The 929-nt window shown below is 37.7% G+C and overlaps 1 protein-coding gene across 1 annotated transcript in view; it reads left to right on the plus strand.

The window, feature by feature from the left end:
• Positions 1-929, plus strand: part of COPG2 (COPI coat complex subunit gamma 2) — a gene marked incomplete at its 5' end in the record, with an annotated part of 10,208 nt that overhangs the window by 3,200 nt on the left and 6,079 nt on the right. The window contains one exon of the mRNA XM_015626967.1: positions 432-529. Within this exon, the coding sequence (XP_015482453.1) occupies positions 432-529 (98 nt within the window). The remainder of the gene's footprint in view (positions 1-431; positions 530-929) is intronic.

Consider the following 929-nt stretch of genomic DNA (forward strand, 5'->3'; position numbering starts at 1 on the left):
TAAGTTGAGGAGTTTAAGTTGAGGAGTTTAAGTTGAGGAGTTTAAGTTGAGGAGTTTAAGTTGAGGAGTTTAAGTTGAGGAGTTTAAGTTGAGGAATTTAAGTTGAGGAATTTAAATTAAAGAATTCAAGTTAAAGAAACTAAAATTAAAGAATTGAAGTTAAAGAATTTAAATTAAAGAATTTAAGTTAAAGAATTATTTAAAGAAATGAAGTTAAAGAATTATTTAAATTAAATAATTTAAATTAAAGAATTTAAATTAAAGAATTATTTAAATGAAAGACTTAAATTTAAATTAAATTTAATAAAATAATACTAAAATTCACATTCCTGGGCCAAACCCCTGAATATTGCAGTTGATTTTTTTGGGGGAAGGGACATGTCCAGCAGAGGAATTTCCCGTGATGATGCAGGATTTGCTCTCTTTGCCAGTGGCCTGCACCTTCAGCTGCACCATGCGGTTCACGGTGCGCGACTGCGACCCCGGCACAGGGCTGCCCGAGGAGGAAGGCTACGAGGATGAGTACGTGGTGAGTCCTGTTATAAATACACTCTAGAGAGTGTTAAAATTTATTAAAGAAAAGTTTTATTAATTATAGCAAGCAAGATAATAAGCAAATCACAGCGTGCTGGCGGCCAGAAAGTAACCCACTTCTGGCCGTGTCTCCGTGCCGCCCCGCATTCCCTTTTATCTGTTTGGCTCTTCTGCTGAGTATTTTCCTGAGTTCTTTTTGCGCCTGCGTTCTTCCAGCCTTCAGGGTTTTTTTCTGGTCTTCTTCTGCCCTCTTGTGATCACAAGATTCTTTTCTTCTCTGACCTTCTACCCTTTTCGGGGGTGTTTTAATCGCGGTGGCTTTCTGGAATTCAAAGAATCTCGGCAAGGCCATAATAATTATGCCAGCGTCAGTATCAACCTTCAATGTAATCGTG

Source organism: Parus major, chromosome 1A, assembly GCF_001522545.3.
Source record: "Parus major isolate Abel chromosome 1A, Parus_major1.1, whole genome shotgun sequence".
NCBI lineage: Eukaryota > Metazoa > Chordata > Aves > Passeriformes > Paridae > Parus > Parus major.